The sequence below is a fragment of the Eschscholzia californica genome, unplaced genomic scaffold (genome assembly GCF_041429995.1).
Source record: "Eschscholzia californica isolate CP2 unplaced genomic scaffold, dmEscCali1.0.p SCAF_6, whole genome shotgun sequence".
NCBI classification, from domain to species: Eukaryota; Viridiplantae; Streptophyta; class Magnoliopsida; order Ranunculales; family Papaveraceae; genus Eschscholzia; species Eschscholzia californica.
The window spans coordinates 28,099,194-28,120,949 of record NW_028238483.1 but is presented as its reverse complement, the minus strand read 5'-3'; the positions used below and the strand labels follow the sequence as shown (position 1 = coordinate 28,120,949).

General features: G+C 35.9%; 1 protein-coding gene and 1 long non-coding RNA gene across 2 annotated transcripts; one reads left to right on the top strand and one right to left on the bottom strand.

Moving 5' to 3' along the window:
- Positions 1–10,620: 10,620 nt before the first annotated feature.
- Positions 10,621–11,481, top strand: LOC147533157 (uncharacterized). The gene is made up of 2 exons (XR_015227959.1): positions 10,621–10,726; positions 11,125–11,481. It is a non-coding gene; the product is annotated as an uncharacterized LOC147533157 (long non-coding RNA).
- Positions 11,482–20,315: 8,834 nt separating this feature from the next.
- Positions 20,316–21,441, bottom strand: LOC147533156 (MIZU-KUSSEI-like protein (Protein of unknown function, DUF617)). Its single transcript, XM_086650894.1, has one exon. The coding sequence runs from the start codon at positions 21,099–21,101 to the stop codon at positions 20,382–20,384; it is 720 nt and encodes a 239-aa protein (XP_086507020.1). The 5' UTR covers positions 21,102–21,441; the 3' UTR covers positions 20,316–20,381.
- Positions 21,442–21,756: the final 315 nt, after the last annotated feature.

The window sequence follows — 21,756 nt, the reverse complement described above, 5'->3', positions numbered from 1 at the left end:
CAAGTCGTTGAGAAATCATGTTCTCTTCACTACCATTATCGATGATGAAATCGCATACTTTCTTATTGATTGTAAGTCTTGATTTGAACACCTTATTCCTCTCTGGATGATTTGTTGGAAAAAAAATTTCAGGATTTTGAAGGCTCATGATACCAGCTGATGTAGATTGTTGCGGAAGCGAAATAACATTGGAATCCATTACTAAAACTAAAGAAGAGACAAGAAATAACTAATGATAAACTAAAATAACTGTAAAGAAAGAAGATGCAATCAAGGGGTTTGTTTATAATTCAATTCAATGTCTTACAAGATAAACTGAACTTCTCTTATATAGAGATTATGCTTTCCTAATTAGACTCAAAGTGGGAAATAAGATCGCTACTAATATTACTTTCCTTGATTGCTAATATTCCTAAACATAGAAACCCTAAATAATAAAATAGGAAACTTATAATAATATAACTTCTAGGCCGTTGGGCCTATAGTTGGGCTAGCCGTGAGGCCCATAGGTGGATGGCCGCCATCATGATCAGTGAGATTTAATATTCCAGATTAGCTAGACAATAGGGCAAAAAGAGAACAAAATTGTTGATATTTCAAACTCCCCCAATTTGTTTTAAATGATTATAAAATATTGTATTTTGTCACAAATTATAAAATATTGTAGGCACAATAAAGAAATCATTCTTATAAGATATGTACGTGATTAATTAACATTAGGTCATGCATATCCCACGAGGCATGATTGAGGGAAATATTAAGAGGGAGAGCAAGTTAACACTAATCTTGACCTGCCAAAGTAAATTTGTTTTAGGCTCATATTGGGGGTTCAGAATTGGATATTGTACTTGGTTTTCACAAAAAGTTAATAGAGATACTTTCTTTTTGGTTCTCTAGTTTGTGACCATTTTTTGTTTACCCTCAGTTTTCATAAGTTCAAAAATAATAGTTTTTCTGTAAAACCGTAAGCTAATTTTAATACCTGATTTTTTCCCTTATTATCGTTCCTCTAAATTAATGTTCATTTATTCTTAATATCTTCTTCTTCTTCTCTCTCTCTAACCTAATGTTGCAACCGGATTTGTAGAAAGAAACAATATAAAGAGATGATAGATTTTTGTTTGGGATTTTAGGAATTCTGGGTGAGGGAATGTGATGGTTGTACAACCTCTTGATATTAAACCAAATCCTTGAATGTGTGTCGGCTTGTAATTTTGGTACCTTAAAAATTTTCACTTATTCTTCATTTTTGAAAGGTATTCCAACATGATATGGTACTGCACAATAATTAATTTTCATTAAGTCCTAATGAAAACCTAGAGGAGGATAGAGAGGAGCAAAAGAACTCTAACTTGATAATGGTATTTGCAGGGTACAATAATTAATTTTCATTAAGCCCTAAAGAAAACCTAGAGGAGGTTAGAAGGAGAAGTTCTAAAATTTTCTATTATATTTTTTTTTTTTGAGAGAGAGAGCTTTAGTAGTAAGGTATTTCATAAATGAAAAGAATAATCTGACTGGTAATTATCAATATTATTTTAAACTTTACCTATGATTACACATAATATATTGGTAACTTCTACGGTTCTACCTAATTAAACAAATTTAGATAGTTTTAGTTATTATGTGAAAAAATTGACCCAAACTGTGAAGAGTATGAACTCTTACTGATATTGAGACCTAAACTACTTAGCTAAATAGATGAAGACTATGAATGTAAATAAAGCTAAGAGAAACTATATGAGAACTTGTTCTCTGTTGTGTATTTTCCATTAAGTGTAATGGGGTATATATAGGTACATATTAGGGTTTAACAACTAAAGAGATATACATGAAGGAGAAGATACATACAATCCTAACTAATTGACTAATTCAAAAATAGATCTTCATGATCTTCTTGGCGGGAGAGTGGAGAGATGTGGGTCTCGGCTGCCTGGACTCGTGTGTGGGTCTCGGGTCTTCATGATCCGACGTGCATGGCCCTTCCAACGTGCATGGCCCTTCCAACGTGCATGGCCCTTAATACTCCCCCTCAAGTTGGAGCAGAAATCGAGATGATGCCCAACTTGCCAAGAGTTGTCCTAAAAGTGTCTGCACCAAGAGGTTTGGTGAAGATATCTGCAAGTTGGTTGGTAGTTGACACGAAATGGGGAGCGATAACCTTCGTCTTAATCTTTTCTCGAACAAAATGACAATCAATCTCGATGTGTTTCGTTCTTTCATGAAAAACGGGGTTGTCGGCAATATGTAGCGCAGCTTGATTGTCACAATAAACTGACATTGGAGAAGAATGATCGATTCCTAGATCACGAAGTAGATATTTTAACCATTGAAGTTCACATGTGAGGTTTGCCAAGGCACGATATTCTGCTTCAGCAGAAGATTTGGCAATAGTGTGTTGTTTCTTTGATTTCCAAGAAAGAGGACTAGAGCCAAGCATGGTGAAGTAACCAGTTGTAGATCGTCTGGTGGTGGGACAACCAGCCCAATCAGAATCACAGTATCCAGAAATATGAAGAGAGCTAGTGGCAGAGAGAAAAATGCCATGACCAATGGATCCTTTGAGATATCGAAGAATACGATGAGCAGAATCTAGATGGACAGAAGTGGGAGTTTGGAGAAACTGACTGAGATTGTTGACCGCAAAGCTTATGTCAGGACGAGTAACGGTAAGGTAGAGTAGGCGACCAATTAAACGACGATATATAGTCGGATCAGATAGTGGTGTTCCATCTGTCGGACTGAGTCGAAGTTTTTGTTCCATCAGAAATGGGGAAGGACGACAGGAAGATAGGCCGGAATCCATAATGATATCTAGGGCATACTTTCGTTGGCATAGAAAAATACCTTTGGAGGAACGTGATACTTCAATACCAAGAAAGCATTGGAGACGTCCTAGATCTTTAAGAGAAAAAGTTTGATCAAGAAATAGTTTGAGTTTGGATATTTCATTATCATTAGTCCCTGTAATGATAATGTCGTCCACATAGACGAGAACATAGAGGGAAGCGGAAGGAGAATGGTGTGTAAAAAGGGAGTAGTCAGAGAGGGACTGTTTGAAACCCTTATGAAAAAGAACAGATGAGAATTTAGAAAACCATTGGCGGGAGGCCTGTTTGAGACCATATAATGATTTTTGAAGTCGACAAACCTTAGGTTCCCCTTTTGTAGAAAAACCAGGAAGAAGTTTCATGAAAACTTCTTCGTCAAGATCACCTTGAAGAAAAGCGTTATTAACGTCCAACTGGTGAAGAGACCATCCTTTGATGGCAGCAAGAGATAAAAGAACTCTAACTGTGACTAGTTTTGCAACGGGTGCGAAAGTATCATGAAAATCAAGACCTTCGATCTGAGTATATCCTTTTGCAACTAGACGTGCTTTGTAACGTTCAATGGATCCATCAGATCGAAATTTCGTTTTGAACACCCATTTGCAACCAATGGGGTGTTTACCAGGTGGTAGATCAACAATCGTCCAAGTGTTATTGGATTCCAGAGCTAGAAGTTCTTTTGACATAGCATCTCGCCAATGTGGAGACTTGACTGCCTGAGAGTACGAAGTTGGCTCAGACGTAGATAAAATAGAGTTTAAAAAGATACGATGAGGTGGCGAAAAGGCATTGATGGAAAAATAGTTAGTAAGAGGATAATGAACAGAGGGAGATGAAACATTGGTATTATTACATATGAAGTCTTTGAGGTGGGCTGGTGGTCGTGTAATACGTTGAGGTCGAGTGGGTGGTGTCGCACTCGTCAGGTCCACTGAAGAAGGAGTGCCCACAGAATTATCTGTGGAAGGGGTGCCGACAGGACTCTCGGGAGAGCTTGGCGGGAGAGATGTAGAGTCCGCGGGAGAAGCTGCTGGACTCGTGTGGGTGCCCACAGAAAGGTGAGGAGATGCTTCGGCTGGAGTGCCTGAAGAGGGGCCAGGATGTGGTTCGGCTGGAGTGCTTGCAGAAAAATCAGGAGATGGTTCGGTTGGAGTGCCTGCAAAGAAGCCAAGAGGTGATTCGGTTAGTGTGGGACGAAAAATAAAGGAACCGTTGTCTGGAATGGAGATAAATGGACGACAAGAAGTCTCATGTGGAATAATGGTGGACGGATTTGTGATAAACCGATTCTCATGAAATGAAACGTCACGAGAGGTGATGATCTTTCGAGAAGAAATGTAATAAATCCGATAGCCTTTTTGATTGGTAGGGTAGCTAACAAAAATTCCAATGGAAGCTCGGGAATCAAGTTTAGTCTTGATATATGATGGTGGTCGACGTACGTAACAAATGCAACCGAACACTCGTAAATGAGAAAGATCCGGTTGTGATCCTAATAATTTTTGGTGAGGAGAAAGACCACGTAATAGAGGTGTTGGCAGTTTATTAATTAAATAAACTGCTGTGAGTACACATTCTCCCCAAAAAAGAAATGGGTAAATGTGCTTAGATTCAAAGGGAACGAGCCACTTCTAGTATATGCCGATGTTTCCTCTCAACAATTCCGTTTTGTTGAGGAGTATATGGACAACTTGTTTGGTGAACGATGCCTTGGGATTGGAACCAAAGTTGTAGTTCTCGATTTAAAAATTCCGTTCCATTATCGGAACGAAAAGTTTGAATTTGTGGTACCGGAATAGTACCTTTTCCTGAGTTTATTTGAGAAATTTGTGTGCGAAATTGAGTAGTCACAAATTTGGAAAAATTTATTATAAACGTTTTGGTATCCGATTTGTTAGATAGAAGGAAGATCCATGTACAACGTTAGTAGTCGTCTACTAAAGTGAGAAAGTAGCGACATCCAGAGTGAGATGGTATGGAAAAGGGTCCCCACAAGTCGGCGTGGATAAGTTGAAAAGGTTTAGATGTAATAGAAGAACTGGATGAAAACGGTAATCTCGTTTGTTTGGATAAAGGACACACATCGCACGGCGTTTTATTAATTGAAATAGATTTTAAACAAGGAACAATAGATGTAAAATATTTAAAACGAGAGATGGACGGATGGCCTAAGCGCCAATGCCATAAACTAAATACATCTTTATTTGACCTAAGACTAGAAGAAACGGAAAAACAAATGCTCGGGTCCGTGCGATAGAAGTAGAGGCCATCGTGGAGACCACCAAGTCCAATCGTCTTGTTCGTGATGGGGTCCTGAAAGACACAAGAATGAGAACTAAAAGTTACTAAACAAGCAAGAGATTTAGTAATGACGGAAATTGATATTAAGTTAATCCGAAAATCAGGAATATGTAATACATCATGAAGAGAAAAATTAGTATTAAAAAATACGGAACCAATATGTCGAACCCGAATACGAGATCCATCGGGTAATTTAACAAAATAATTTGGCGGAGCAACAGTAAATGTAGAAAAACGAGAGAGGGAGCAGCATATGTGTTTTGCTGCTCCCGAATCAATGATCCATGGTGGTGAGTTTGATCGTATACCTGTTAATTGAGACGAGGGATCCATGGTATTAGCTATTGGGACAGAGGTGCCTGCAGAATTCCTTTCCTGTTGGTCCAGGAGGTTAATAAGACCCTGGTATTGTTGTTGGGTCAGCGATGTGGCTGCTGGAAGCACCCCCACGTCTTCTGTGGGTGTCGATAAAGAAGCCGCAAGAGGGGCAGTTCTTGGACGTAAACGGGCTTGAGAACCATGATTCGGTGGATATCCATGCAACTGATAACAAGTAGCCTTCACGTGACCAAGAACCTTACAATACTCACAATATGGGCGCTGCCTCTTTGGTCGTGGACGGTCAGCCATGTCTGACCGAGAGTGGTCTGGCCGATAGTGTTCTGACCGAGAATGGTCAGATTGACGAACAGCTAGAGCGGCAGCCTCGGTTCCAACATTTGTAGTAGCCATGATACTCTATTGCACCTCTTCTTGTTTAACAAGAGAGTGAATGCGTAAAATCGAGGGAAACGGATCCATTAAAAGGATTTGACTTCGGATTGCCGAGAAGCGATCATGGAGACCTTGAAGGAACTCCAAATATATTATATATCCCTCAACAACTTGTATTATCTCATTATGCATTTTCAATTAATATAACCTCGTATTTATTTTTTATCTATTCTTAACTAATACAACTCGATATTACAAAACAAAGCAAATAAACATCGATAACGGAAATGGCAAACAAGGAATGGTACCTAAAAAGAAGAGGGTTGGTCTCCGGATCAGATGTTTTTGGTTTCACTAAAATCTCAGTCACTACGCCACCCTAAAAAAGAATATTTTGTTGTGGTAGTGGGAAGAGATGGTAAAAAAACGGCAGAGATGTAAGTTAGGATGCGACAAATAAATAAAATAAACAAAGAAGTACTAAAATAATGGTTAGTTGAACAACTAAAAATCCAAAAAGATTCACACAACAACATCAGAAAAGTCAATTTACTTACCTAGGTAAAGAAAGGGGAAAGGTATAAGTTGTTCAAAATTTTTAAGCAAACCCGAAACGAAAACCCTGCATATTAGAGAAAAGAAAATTCACTTAATAACGAGTAATATGATTTATATCCCTTTAAAATCTATGAGATCCGCTTGTTGTTTCTCTGGTATTATGAAAAACCAAGAATCTGGTCTTCCTGTTTTAATAAAAATAGGGATACACTTTAGAGTATCTTTCTGAAATAAATTCAGAGACAACTTTATGTCTAAAAAATTATTGTAGTAGTCGAAATAGATTAAACAGAAAAACTAACATAATTTTACAACAGAGATAAATTAGAAATTTAGAGAGATAAAGCTGAGTCGAGTTGTCTCTTTCCTTAAGACAATGAGCACACTGGTATTAGTACTAAAACCAGTAAGATGTTTCTCTCCCAGGATACAACGGTTGTACCTTTCAGTATGACGACTAAGTGTACTTCGTTTTTCTGAAAGCGTGCGAACTTAGAACAAGCAGTAAAAACGACAGATGAATTGACTTCTTAAACTCTAAATGCTCATGTAATATAAAAATTTGTGTCTTTATATGAATTTCCTTTTACTTTAGAATTGATTCATGAGATAAAGTTATCTAATATCATCCATTAATAAAGTATTGTCTTTTGTTGGTTACGAAACAACAAGTTGTAAACTTATATTTACCAATTTAAACGTTGCAATGAATGGATGCTATTTGTAAACAAGTAAATTTTGTTTTTTTTGTTAAGAGATACAAATATTATTAAGCTAATAAAGTGTCATTACAATAGAAAGAAACCATAAAATAAGGAATTCTGCTCTAATTCTTCGATTTATTCTTCTTTCTGGCCCATTTAACAAGCTTATCCGCCGGAGAGTTGAATCTACGATTAGTGTAACTGAATTTCACCATATGAATCTTGCGTTTTACCTCCTGAATTTTACGAAGATGGATTCTAGACTGCCATTGAATCTCATGCTTAGAATTCTGAATGTTTTGTATGATATTTATATTATCACTTTCAATAATAATATTATTATAATCATGTTCTACCGCCCATACTAGGCCCTCGAGAATTGCAATTGCCTCTCCTTCTTCACTATTTAGCCTCTCGTAATACTCGTATGAGCTTCTATGAATTTTGATTCAGAATCATGGATAATAAGGCTAATTCCTGTAGTTTCATGCACATTGATAAAAGAAGCATCAACATTAATTTTCAACAAGTAAATTACATAAGGTAATATCTGGCAAGTGAACATAAATAGAGGCCGAACCAGGACCCCAAATCTGGGGGCCAATATTAAACCATATTTTTTAATATTCATGGAGTTATATGATAGAATTGATGATTGATTTTAAAGCACAATTTTATCCATATTTACAGCCTGTTGGTCGTAGTAAGGGCAATGAGCTAAGATGTATAATTTTTTTGTTATATTTAAATTGGCTTTTCAAAAAACTTAAAAAAGAAAATATTACGACTAAAGTTTTACTTGTATCAACGAAAACATAATTGAGATATAAAAAATTTGTGTCTTTATATAAAGTTTCATTTAGTTTAGAATTGATTCATGAGATAAAGTTATCTAATGCCGTCCATTAATAAAGTACTACATGAACAAAGAAAAATGAAAAAAGAGTATTAACAAGAACTGCTAAGTTGGGTGTCGAACCAAATACTTTATAAAGATTGATTAGGAAAAGAAGACCCTGCTAAGACTCAGAACTCACGTCCCTCACACTCTCAACGCCAACTTACCATCTCACCCATGTCACGTATCTCTATATGTTTTGACTTGAAAGATATTTATTTCAATAGTTTGTGAGCCATCAACAACTTTGTCATGGATCTACATCCAGAGAATTTCTAGGGAAAAGAATTTCATATTTGGGGGATTTGTTGTTTGGACCCCCTTTCTATATGAGAGCAAAAATCTAAGGCCCAAAATTCGGCCCAAAATACCAAACCAACCCCAACCCGGGAAAATATCTAAAAAAAAAACAAAAGATGAAAATACCTTCCCATCCTCATAAGTAGGGGTGTACTCGAGTCGAGCCGAGCCGAGTAGTAAGATGTTCAAGCTCGGTTCGTGTATTTGACTGCCGAGCTCGAGCTCGACCTCGTTCGAGTAATTGTCCACTTGTTCAAGCTCGGTTCGTATAAGTTTGAAAGAGCTCGAGCTCGAACTCGAGCTCGCATTGTTTTAAGCTCGTTTATCAAAATACTTTAGATTAAAACTTTCTAAATCATCAAAATACTTCAATGATCATTTGCCACATACAATAATAATGATTCATATTCCGATAATTTTTGAATGGTTGATATTTCATGTACAAGTTTCAATACTAATACGTAATTATGTACTATACAATTATAAGTGTATGTTAAACGAGCTGTTCCCGAGTAGCTCGTGATACACTAAAGAATGTTCAAGCTCGGCTCGTTTATGTAAACGAGCTCGATTTTGAGCTCGTGTTAAGCTCGGACTCGTTAATATTCGAGTCGAGCACGAGCAATAGTCGAGCCGAGCTCGAGCAGCTCGTTAAGAGCTCGACTCGTGTACACCCCTACTCATAAGACAATTAACCTACATGTTAGGTGTCTCCTCCATTTGCCGCTCATTTCTATCCCAGACGGATTTCGCGAAAAGTTGACATAAAAGCACATGCAACCTGTCGGCGAAGAGACGTTTAAACCCACTTAAACGTTTCTCTCTCTTCATTAGCACACAAAGCACTTTCAGAAAACACTCAAACGTTTCTTCTTTTTCTCTTTCTAAATTTCTACCTCTGCTCAAAGCATCTTCTTAGGCTCCCTCTACCATCGAACCGTGTTACCGTTTCAAAGCATCTTCTTCGTCTTCATCTTCTTCGTCTCTCTGCATTATCTAGGGGTGTGGCTTTCCGAATCAAGAGGTGTGTTTTTTTGTTTAAACGAAACCCTCAACGATTTAAGGTTCTGACTTTTTGAAGGAATCATTGATTCGTTAGGTATAAAAGAATCATTGGGGTTCTTAAATTTTTTTTACAGAAACAAATGTATTTTGTGGAAGGGGTATTTGTAAGTTCGATGTTTCTGGTTTGTTTCTAAATCTAGGGGTTTGTTCTAAATCTAGGGTTTTGTTTCTGAACCTAGGGTTTTGTTTTAGACTTTTAGGGTTCTGTTTCAAACATTAAGGGATTTGTTTTTTATAATTAGGGTTTTGTTGATAATGGACTCAAAATTGGGGGAACCCTTCATTATTAGAGTGATGTTCTTGTTTTCTACATTTAGGATTTTGTTGATAAATGAAGTCAAATTTTAGGGAGAACTCTTGATTATTACAGTGATGTTCTTCGTGAAGCATTTTAGGGGTTTTTTTTGAAAAAATTTAGAATTATGTTGAAGACATTTAGGGTTTTTCTTAAAGCATTTAATTCCTGATCTAAATATTTCATTATCTGCAACCGCTTTAAAAATATGGTGAAATCCGGAGCCTCAAAGAAACCAGCATCAGCAAAACCCACTACAGAACCAGTACAAAGATTTAGCCCTAGAAAGAGGGGTACTGAAGAAACTAGTGAAGTGGCCTCTAAAAAAGGCAAAAGTAAATTGGTGGTGACAACAAAAACGACATAGGTAAGAGTTTTTTTGTTGCATTTTTACAAGTTTATGATGAACTGTAAAATTTACATTAGCATTTTGTGTAATGTTTATTTAAGAAAATAAGGTGTTTGGGTAAATGGATTTTTTGATACATTTAGAGTTATACTATTTGTTGCATTCGCAAAATTGTTCCAAGCATTTAGTTATTTTGTCGTAAGCATTTTCAATAATGTTCGGTAAAGAGGTTAGGTGTCTTGATTTTGTATTTCTGTAAAATTTTCTTAACATTTCCACTCGTAAACATCTATTTTACTAGTGGGAACAAATGAACAAATTTTCATATCATCTGTAAAATTAGGGAGAATTACTGAAACCCCCCACTTCTGATAATGCGTTTACTGAAACCCCCCAGTTTTATTAGTAATTACTGAAACCCCCCGATTCCGTTAGATTTAACAGATTTGTGCCGTTAGTGGGAGGGAAATTACTGGAATGCCCCATGTAATAAATAATCAGATTTAGCAATCAGAAAATCTGGCGCCTTCCGTTTAAACATTGGGCGCTTATATCATTACTAACCCATCTTCTCCCCCAAAAACGTAAAACGCAACCAGCAAGAAGGGAGAAGCCCTACCAGTCGACGAACTGAAGAAGGGAATCGGTGAAGGCTCGATTTTTCTGGTGAAATCGAGCTCTCTCTTAACGGTGATCCATTTTCCATACCAGGTTCTCTCTCTCTCTCTCTCCATTCGAACTATTGAGTTGTTCTTGTTCGTTTTTTCTGTCTCTAGGGATTTCGAACTAGCTAGGGTAACTACTGATAGCAATTTCGAACTTTTGATATTAAAAGTGGGTAATTGGTTATCAATCTCAAGTGTTCATCTATAATCAGACTTATTTAGCTTCTCTCTTAGTTTGTAATTTTGATCAATGGCTACTTGTTCATCTATAATCAGACTTCAATCTCAAGTGTTTTTCACCCAAGAGCATGGGCAAGGAGAACTTGGAAACTGAGATTTTAGTGAAAGAGAGTTTTATGTTTATTAAGTAAACTACTGCCAACGAATTACATCAAATAGTTATAAAATTTGTGATTTCTTATTTGTTTGCATATGAATTTCTAGATGTCAATCTACTCGAGAGGTGTGTCAGTATTGATGCCAGGAGACGAGATTCCAACCTTCATTGCTCATCCAGCTCCAGCACCCCGCCTCCTGAATCATTGTTGTTGCCTCTACATCATCATATTCCTCCTCCAACTTCCACCTCAAACAACACTTGATAGTTCAATCCAACATTGAAGTTTACAGAAGATAAACTCAGATTTTGTGTGTATAGGTTTTGTTTGAGTATGTGATCAGCTCCTTGACACTTTTTTATGGGGTCTATCAATAGTAAATTATGAATATCGATCTCTAATAGGTTTGAATTTCTTTATGAACCTTGTCGAGTTTGCTTTCCATTAAACTCATGTAGAAAAAGTGAACAAGAATTGAGAAATCATGACCGAGTTCAAGAGAATCAAATTGTTATGGTTGAACTATACGGTACTTCTATCTATCCATCCAAGTGATATATGTTGCAATTTAATCATAATCTAATCTTGCTTCTAACATGATTATGACCAAATTGAATAACTAAAACATGATTTATGTCCGACAAACAATAATGGATATGACTCGGATGGGATGCTCGATATCACTTCAAAACACAAGCCCAACCCATTCATTTATCAGGTTGGTCTGATTGAATCTGCCTTAGAATTTCTAACAGATTTGGGGGTCATGACTAATTTCAGGTTTTCGGCTTCTTTTTGGCACCCCTAGACTTCAAGGCTTCAACCCGTTGACTCATGAGAAAAAAAAAAAAAAGTCATCCCCAATTAGGAACTAATCCAGATTAAAATGAGAATTTTTTTATAAAACTACTCGACCTAGATGGAGTTGGGAGTTGGACTACTGAGAGAAAAAAAAATGGTCTTACATTGCTTAATTTGGCGGCAAGTGCATATAATTACTCCAAGTCCACGTTGGTTAAGCCACTAAACAAGAAGTTTTAGTATCTAAAATTAGTAATATTTTAATCTTCTTCTCTCTGTGTAGTTACAGAGAAGATGGGCAAGCCTGTTAGAAAAATGGGGGGTTTCAGTAATTACTAATAAAAGTGGGGGGTTTCAGTAAACGCATTACCAAAAGGTGGGGTAAAACGTAAGAGGGCAAGAAAGTAATATTAAAAATATCAAAGTTAAATCTAACGGAATTGGGGGGTTTCAGTAATTACTAATAAAAGTGGGGGGTTTTAGTAAACGCATTATCAGAAGTGGGGGGTTTCAGTAATTCTCCCACCAAAACATAAGCATTTGGTGAACTGTTGGTGTAAAAAAGAATTTTATGTTGGATCTGTATGGAACATAAGTATTTCGGGTAAAATAAATTGTTTGCACTAGTACAAGTGTCCAGAGCATTTTCTTTTACTATGAAAACATTTTGTTTAATGTTTTGGTAAAGGGGTTAGGTGTCTGGATTGGATTTTGTAGGCATTCTGAAATACATAAACATAAGTTGGCACAAGTACAAGTTCTCAGAGAATTTTTAGTTGTTACATAAGCATTTTGCATAATGATCTGAGCATTCTACAAAATTATGACGTAAATTTGAGTAATGGTTACATGAAAATTTGTAATGATTCAGAAAGTTTGCAAAATGACATAACTGATGTCTGTGATGGTTGCAAAGATAATAGTGACATTAGCATTTTGTAGAATGTTTTGGCATAAATGGAATGACAGAAATAAATTCTTAAGCATTTGGTATAATGTCCCGAGCATTCTACATAATTGACTATTAAGATGGAGTAGTGACGTTAGCATTTTGTATAATGTTTTGGCGTAAATGTTATTTGTAAAGTTAAAACATCTGAAATGTTATTGACATCAGAATTGTTTTTCTAAACATTTTGTAAAATGTTTGAATCATTATTGGTTGTTCTCTATGCATTTTTCTCGAGTGTTTGCATAAAGTTTGAAATGTTTGAAACAATTTTGATAAAATACTAACATATGTATCAATGTCTTTATATATGTAGCATCGAACTGTTGCATCCAAATCAAAGAGGCCAATACAGGAGGGGGTGGAGGTTCCAGTGCCGGTGGTGGTAGACAAGAAAAAAGCCAATGTACAGTACAAATGTACATTGAGACTTGCATATGATGTTGCAAAGGATCTAGTCATGACCATGACCGAAGATCAGAAAACATTGTTGTCGTCCTCTTCTTCTGGGTGTTTCTTCAAGGCCCTCACCATTGGGAAGTTTAGAAGCGAAAATGTGAAGGAGAAGCCTAACATTGTCATCCTTAACATCTTGAAGACGTATAACAAAGACTCCAGAGCCTTCAACATCTGAGGGAAGATGATTTCATTCACTCCCGGAGATCTCCTACTTGGAATGCCGATGGAGGGACAAGAGTACGGGGGAGAAAAATAAACCCAATTTCTGTATTTTAGAGAGAAAGTTTTAGTTCGCAAGGGTTTTTTAAGAATAGAAAAAAAAATGACCTAAATAATTATTAATACTCCCTCCGTCTCAAATTAAGAGTCTCATATTGGTAATCCAACTTAGTTTGATATTTCTTCTTATTTCATGTTTACCCTTATTTATTTGACAATTTTTCTTGATTCTAGAACTTTTTGTATTGGAAAATGTCAAATAGCTTAATTAACTTAATTAATGCACCATATATGAAAAATATCAAAGAAAGAGTATTCATGGAAAAGTCAAATAGCTTAATTAACTTAATCAATGCACCATATTTTGGTTTGGCCTCTCATTTGTAACCAATTACTAGCTTTGCTCCCACTAGTGTCGGGACAGTTCATTTTGCAAGACCCAAATTTTTCTTATGTATTTTTTAATGTACTCTTGTAGCATTCTTGTGATTTTGATTTTTTTCATTTATCCACCGCAACCATTTTCATCTCCTCCGAATCAGCCCCTCACTCCACATTATCAAACACTCGCCTCTCTCCACCTGACCTCTTCTTATTCACGGTTGTCCACCGTCAACTTTCAAAAAAAAAAATTCCTCTTTCTCTTTCTCTTTCTCTTTCTCTGTCGAAAAAGGGAACCCTGGTCGGGTTTTCTTGTTGTAAACCCAGACCAAGAAGGTTTTACCAGATGATGAAGGTCTGGTAAACTAGAGCTTGAAGGTCCGGATTTGGTATCCAAATTGCTTACTTTAGCAAGTTAGATCATGAGATCACTTCGCGTATATAATAGCAAAAGACAAAGATCGCCAACCAGATGACTAGATATTCAACGAAATTCATTGTCGTTGATTAGACCCGATCCATCATCATAAACACAAATCAATCCATAGACACAACGCACAAAATCAACCATCAAAATGAGAACGTAGTAACAACATAATCAACCAAAATCATGATCAATAGAAAGCTTATCAAATCGGAGGTAGTTGTATTTGATCCACTTAACCACAAATCTAATCTACTCCCACATCAAGACTTCCCAGTCTAGCTTACTAGACCTTCATCTGGTAAAATCGATTTTGTTTTACCAGACGAAAATCCAGCGAGGGGCTCCTCAATTTCATCGGACAAGGAGGACTAAGAGATCAAAGGGAGAAGAGAGTTATAGAAAAGGGATATATATTGGAAAGGTCATTCAAGAAGTTTGGCGGTGTCCATGAAGAAGAAGTGGTGAGGTGGACTGAAGAGGGTGTTTGATGATGTGGGTGAGGAGTGATGTGGAAGAGAGAAAAAGGATGAAAATCAGTTGGGTCTTGAGGGCTAAAACAAGTTATCGAACACTTATAGGGGCCAAAACGGACAATTGTTCACAAATTAGGAGTCAAAATAGAATTAACCCTTAAATTTATTAGGTACAATTTGTTTTCTTGTTTAGGCCCATTGAGCAGTTACTTTGTCATTACCTTCATTACATGACATGGATATATGGTGAATGTATAACATGTAAATACATCACGAATTAAATAAGCTCTATAATCGTTAATGTCAGTGATGTCTAGGACCCTAAAGGTCATGTAAAGACCTTTAAAGTCGCCCTATGGGGCTTAAAGCCTATTTAACTCGATATGTAAATTATAGATTTCTACTCCACTTAAATCGAACCTGAGACCACCAGATGTCAGAATTGGTGTTTAACCACTACAAGAAGAGGTTGTGGATCATTGAATTATTACTTATTATTATGTATCAAACTCGAAATTACAATCATATTTTCATCTACTGTTGTTGATTAATAAAAGAATTTTATTGAGCGAATGATTTCACCTTGAACCTTGACTACCCACAAAGTCGAATCTATATTTCCTATTATAATTTTGATTTAATTATTTTTTATTTTTCAAAATCTTTATGAAATTTATAGACAAGGAAGATTTAATTTAATGAAATAGGGAAAGAAAAAAATTAGTAGGCCCCAAACTGGGCAGGGCAAGATTTTGTTAAGATTGTGAATAGAAAATATTCACATGGAGTAAGGAAGACTTCATTCCTGAGTGAGATTGGTAGCACAATATTCAACTCTCATAGGGCAAAGGACAACTCGCTCCTGTACCTATCCTAATCATGAATAAACACAACTGTATATCCTATATATCCCTTGCTTGCATCTATGATCCTATTATTTAATGGGCAATTGAGGATTGTCTCTTGATCCAACTATAATCATTTTGGTGGTGTTTGCTTAAGAGGGGTTGGGCAAAAGGCCCAAAATCAGCCCAACAATATGTATCAGGCCCACTGCAGATAAAGAATGAGGGGCAGGTCCAAAAAAGTCAGGCTAGGGGTGGAATTTCCGAAACACCCTTCTTCTTTTTGAAATTTACGAAACGACCATCGAAAAATTCCCGGGAAACTCGAAAATTTCTGACAAATAATCTGACACTCCTCCCATCAGACTGTGTACTTTCCATAAATTCACAAAATTGCCATCGAAAAATTCCCGGGAAATGCGAATTTTTTTGAAAAATAGTCTGACGCACCTGACATTAAACCTTGTACTTTCCACGAATTTACAGAATTGCCATTACAAAATTTACCAACTTGCCATTTTCGTTCTTTTTTCCAGATTTATTTCTTATTTCTTTTTTATTTTCTCCCACACATATTTCTCTCTCCAATCTCAACAAATTTCGTTCTTTTTTTCCAGATTTATTTCTGATCTCTTTCCAATCTCAACAAATTTCTTCATTTTTGGTAGTATTTCATTGATTTGTATAAAGAAATTTTCTTATAAACCGGGAACTATTTAGTGTACTGGTCATTTTTTAGATATGTACTACACATTTTTGTACTGGGAATTTTCTTGTGTATCGAGAATTGTTCTGTGTACAAGCCATTTGGTTATGTACTAGAAATTTTTGTAGTGGGAATTTTCTTGTGTACCGGGAATTGTTCTGTGTACTCGCCATTTGGTTATGTACTAGACATTTTTGTACTGGGGAATTTTCTTGTGCACCGGGAATTGTTCTATGTACTGGCCATTTGGTTTAGTACTGGACACTTTTGAACTGGGAATTTTCTCCTGTACCGGAAATGGTTCTGTGCACTGGACATTTGGTTATGTACTTTGATGTTTTTAGAGATGAAGAAGATAAAATGTGAAACAAATAAGAGTGATGAAGAAGAAAAATAAGAACATAAAACTTTTAGAGAGAGAAAGACAGAAAACTTTAATGTTTTTAGAGATTGAAAGAGATGAAGAAGATAAAATGTGAAACAAAATAAGAATGATGAACACCCAAAAATGAGAACATAAAACTTTTAGAGAGAGTAAGAACAGAAAATTGATGTTTTTAGAGATTGAAAGAGATGAAGAAAATAAAATGTGAAACAAAAAAGAATGATGAACATCCAAAAATAAGAAAATAAAACTTTTAGAGAGAGAATGAAAAGAAAATTTATGTTTTTAGAGATTGAAAGAGATGAAGAAGATAAAATGTGAAAAACAAAATAAGAATGATGAAGAAGATTTTTGGATGTATAAATAAGAAGGAAGAAGGAGTTGAAACAAAATATAATGGGAGGGATCCAAAAAAATTGGCTGAAATTTCGTCAAAAAATGGCGCCATTTTTGAATTTTCAGAAAATCTGAATGTTTCTCTGACATGACGTCATGTACAGGGAATTAATTGCTTCGCTGTCGTCCGTCAGATTGTCAGAAAACACAGAACTTTCCCGTGGAGGGGTGAAAGAGGGATAAATAAAATAAAAACCAGAAAACTGTGAGCTGTCCTGACAATTTGGACTGGGTTCTAATTTTTTTTTTGGGCTAGGGGTAATGCTTATTTACCCTCCATTTTTTGGGCCTCTCACTCAAAAATCCTTTGCTTAACTCTGTTGACTGAAATAGATTTGTTGGACTTAGTTTGAATCTGAGTCGGGTTTGAATCGCAGATGCTTGACATCACGAGTCATACAAAAATGAATTTTGAAATCCGATTTGAATCATTTTAGCTTCAGTACTCGATTTCAAAAAGTAAATATTGATATTGTCTTTGTTTTACAACCAAGGTGTAGAGTGGTACAGAGTTCTGTTTTTCGGTGAATGCCATTCGGTGAATGCCACATCAGTTTACTTAAAAACCTTTGATATTGATGAAGACAGAGGATTCACCCTACACACTAGTGTCTAGTGTATGCAATACCACTATGAATCACGTGCTCCGTATTGCTATTGTATAGCCACTATCACGCGTGGTGGGAGGTTATAATACTTACCAAACAAAACGGTCACATTTGCTTTTTCTTGTTGACATTCGGCTCCAAGAACCATTATATATATATATATATATACTAGGGTATATCCCGTGCCCCAGGGCACGGACATCAAATGTTACGAAATTTATTATAATATTTTATTGAGAGAGAGAGAGATTTTTATTAGTTATTATTTTTTTGTTTCTTTTCTCTTAAATTAATTATTATTTTATTGAGAGAGAGAGAGAGAGATTTTAATTTCTTTTTTTAACTCTTGAAATTTATTTTGTTTCTTTTTTTCTTAAATTAGAATTTTTATTTCTTAGAAGGAAATGATTATTGTTTTTTAAATAGGTAACTATATTTCTACGAAGGACTATATCTTAAATTTTGAGAAGGGCTTCTAGACAATATCCTTTATTAAAAAAGGATGTTTGTCCCAGTCATCGTTTTCCCTTCTGTTTTATATAATAGATATATATGACATTTATACATCATGAACATAATATGAATACGTACGAATTAAATGAGCACTATAAACCCCAATTAAGTTTCGACCCCAGGAACTCAATGGCTTAAGAGGAGGTGTCCAACAGGGGTGTGGGTGAGGGGGTGCGAGCGGTGCGGTCGCACCGGGCCCCCCTCTTCCCAAGGGCCCCATATCTGAAAATTCAAATTGAGTAACCAATATAAAATTTAAAATCCACTGTATTACATGTTATTAGGTTAGCTCAGATGGCTTGTGCCTTGCCCCATGCTATGAAGGTCTCGTGTTCGAGTCCCTTGGACTACAATTTATGTTCTTTTTCTTTGTTTTTGTGTTTTATGGGGCAACAAGACTTGGTTTGGGCCATGATGTCATAAGGCCCAATATTAATATTTTGTAGCCCTCACGTAGATATTTTAGGTAGATATGGGGTAAGTTGGTTCCACTAGGACTGTAACGACATGTCATTATTATTTCATAAAGGGAAATGATAGAGTGACTTAGAAAATGGTACTTAGAGGGTGACATATTTCCTCATTTAGAAATAAAAGCGGTCCCCACCGTAGTCAAACTTTGAAAAAACCTTGTCTTTTAGTGATTCCACATCAGCTGGGCATTAAAATGCCCAAAAAACTTGGGCTCTCTAGCATCTCCCTTTCATAAACATGTTTATTTAGATGCGTTAGATGGCGGTAAAACTAAAAGAACAAAACTAGATATATAATGTTTGTTTTTTTCCTCTCTTTCATGTCATCTTTCTTTTTCTTACACTCCTCCTTTCTTAAAGACTGTAAGTCCCCTAAATCTTAATTAAGTCTAATAACAAGAAAATATAAAATGATTCAAAAAGTGAATTGTAGCTTAGTTAATAAATATTTTGCACAACAAGCATGTCTCGAGGTCGATACACTCCCCCCTTATCAATTTTTTTTTGTTTATTGTCTCAATGCATTATTCTCCCGAACTATTAATAGTAATAACAACTATTAATCATAGATAAATCACTAGTTTTGTTTAAAGACTAATTGTGAAGTATGATACTTATTGTTAATTTTTTTTCATTGAATAAATTTAGTTCTATGTGTACGATTTTTTGCTTAAAGAAATTTTAGGGAGAAAAGAAATAGACAACTTATTAGATTCATCTGAGATAAGAAAAAAAATTCTAGTTTAATTTATTTGGATTTTTGCTAAATGCATTATATTTGGAAAAGAAATTTGTTTTTTATTATTATCGGAGAAAGGGCCCCCAATATTTTGTCGCACCGGGCCCCCGAATTCTCGGCCACGCCACTGGTGTCCAATTACACCAAACAATGGTTGACAAATTATTACGGTTTTCTTTTTTGAACAAAAACTGTTACAATTGTTATGCAAATATATTGTAAGGGAAGTTTTATGCAAAAGACGTTTTGTATTGCTAAAGCGCCCCTTACAACCCAAAATTTTTGGGGAATTTATTTGGATTATTGTGTTGTAACAATAATGTGGGGTGTCTCTAAAATTTTCATAATGTAATGACCCTTCGTGAGGAATTTCTGTAGGAAATACTCTTGAGTGTCATCTTTAGGATCTCTAATCATCCTGATCGTCACTTTTTGAAATTTAAGTCAATAAAAAACTTTTGTCCATAATTATTTTTTCTATAACATCGTCACGTGATTTGTTTGACAAATAGAGTTATTTTAGATAGATATTTGGAGACAAAATCATTATGATCTGTTAGATACGAAAAAAAAACTAGTCAGAGGTCCACTTTTGAAATTTAACACATGATTTTTAGAGTTTTTTGAAGTCTCCAATTGGAGATGCTTCTAACAGTTTTCTTGAAGACAATAGTTCTATAGGTGCTCCCTATGATTGTTAAGGTCGACCTCTTTCCACATGAACCACTTACAAAATTGGGTAATAGGGGTGCTCAGTGCTCTTATCTGTACTGGGGTCTCTAAAATAACTACCTCTATACCATCACGTAGTTCCAAATTAGGGCTCCAGTCGAGGATGAATTTTTTACAAAAGCTCTAAAATCATATGTGGCATTCAAAGCGGCAGATATTGAGCCTCCCATTGGAGGTGCTACTCGAGACACTTAACAAGCTACTCAAAAACTTTACATACAAAGAATAGTATATACTGGCTTACAAGAGTTTACCTATTATTGGGCCCTTACAACGAAAATACTCAAATCCGGCCCAGTTGTATTTCCGTCTGGGTTTATCATATAAAAAGCCTCTGAATCCTTTGATCCAACTACTCTTTCAAAACGGGCCCTCATATACGTCAACTCCCCATCAATCGACGTTTCTTTCTCAGATTGTCTTGGGCTCGGATTTGGGCCTAATCCTGGGCCTGAGCTAGGAGGTAACACTCCAGCTCCCATTGAAACTCCTCTTAACATTTGCATAACATAAATATCTTCATCAGAAGTTTGTTTCCTTCTAATGGAGTAACCAGCTTTCCTGCCATTGCAATATACAGCCCATACATATTCCTCTAAAAGCTTCTTCTTTGAGGTTCGTGTTTCGCTCTCTAGTGCAATTCTTACCAACCCAGAAGCCATTTCTTTGTGCAAAGCATTTGTAAGTAAAGGTAATTCCATGACAAAATTTGGAAAGCATTTTGGATCATCTTGTATTGCTAAAGTTACTCTTCCGTTCCGATAACCAAAGAAAGTACCCGTTGTCGCATTATGCGTTAGTAAACCCTTTCTTGGCCTACCTAATAATGCCACCATTTTGCAACCAGAGCTTAAGAGAGGGAAGAGTTTGAACATTTTAAAGAAGGTGGTACATGTGGCCTTTGATGTTGGTCTTTTATGGATTGATGTTTGTCTAAGTAAAGATTGTAATGCTGGATTCTCCATTGATATTTGCATGAGCTAGTAAGAATGGAAAGAGAAAGAGGGTACTCTTTTGTGAGAAGATGATGATGATGATGGCCTTATAAGAGCAAGTTCTGCAAATGTAAGAGAAAGAGGTACATATATATTTTTGGATAGAGAGAAAAAAAAAGGAAGGGCTTGTTGTACAAGAATGTTAAAAGGTGTGAAATATATGTATAGACTATATAGAGATATTGAAGAGAGAGGGAAACTGAGAGATAGAAGAGAGACAGGGGGGAAGGGCTTGATGTATGTAGGAAAAGAGGAGTTGGCAAGTTATATGTTTGGAATCTTTAAGTGGGAAAAGGAGGGAAGTAGTGATCAATCCACCAAGTTGGTAGATTAGTATATATAGAGAGAGAGAGAGAGATCTAGAGAGATGAGAGATAGGGAGACTTAGAGAGGGAGGGGAGGGAAAGAAGTAAAGTATGCATGATGTGACAAAGTTTAGTGATGGAAAGAAAGGTGGGTAAATGTGATAAGATAAGAGAAGTTAGGACCACTAACTAGTATGGAAGGGAGAGGGGAGCTAATGAAAAGTAGAAAAAAGATGAAAAAGTTGAAAAAAGTAAGTGTTGAGTTTCTATTGTTTCCATGTGCTTCTCTGTTTAGTACTACTACAAATTGAAATATCAACATCTCATTCTCT

What these genes read in the sequence shown, in the direction of transcription:
- LOC147533156 (XM_086650894.1), bottom strand. Translation starts at nt 21,101, where the DNA reads ATGCAAATATCAATGGAGAATCCAGCATTACAATCTTTACTTAGACAA.